General features: G+C 51.7%; 1 protein-coding gene across 1 annotated transcript in view; it reads left to right on the top strand.

Annotated features, from left to right (window-relative positions):
* Nucleotides 1-207, top strand: part of LOC119593645 — a gene marked incomplete at its 3' end in the record, with an annotated part of 10,294 nt that overhangs the window by 6,271 nt on the left and 3,816 nt on the right. The window contains 1 exon segment of the mRNA XM_037942596.1: nucleotides 34-171. Within this exon segment, the coding sequence (XP_037798524.1) occupies nucleotides 34-171 (138 nt within the window).

Genomic DNA, 207 nt, shown 5'->3' with positions numbered 1-207 from the left:
CATGAATGTTTATAAACACAAGTCAATCCACAGCACCCCAGCTTTCGCTATGGACCCGACGCTGAAACAACATCACCTCGAGTCCACGTCAGCAAACCTTGGTCGAGCTCAGACGGCAAACAACGCTGCAAAAAATCCACCTTGTTTTGCAAACGCGTCGCCGCCTCTGATGTAGGTGGTTGGGAGTCACCGGATTCTGTTCCCCTG

The sequence above is a fragment of the Penaeus monodon genome, chromosome 32, assembly GCF_015228065.2.
Source record: "Penaeus monodon isolate SGIC_2016 chromosome 32, NSTDA_Pmon_1, whole genome shotgun sequence".
Lineage (NCBI taxonomy): Eukaryota > Metazoa > Arthropoda > Malacostraca > Decapoda > Penaeidae > Penaeus > Penaeus monodon.
Note: the sequence above shows the minus strand (reverse complement) of the source record. Positions and strands in the feature narration are given on the sequence as shown.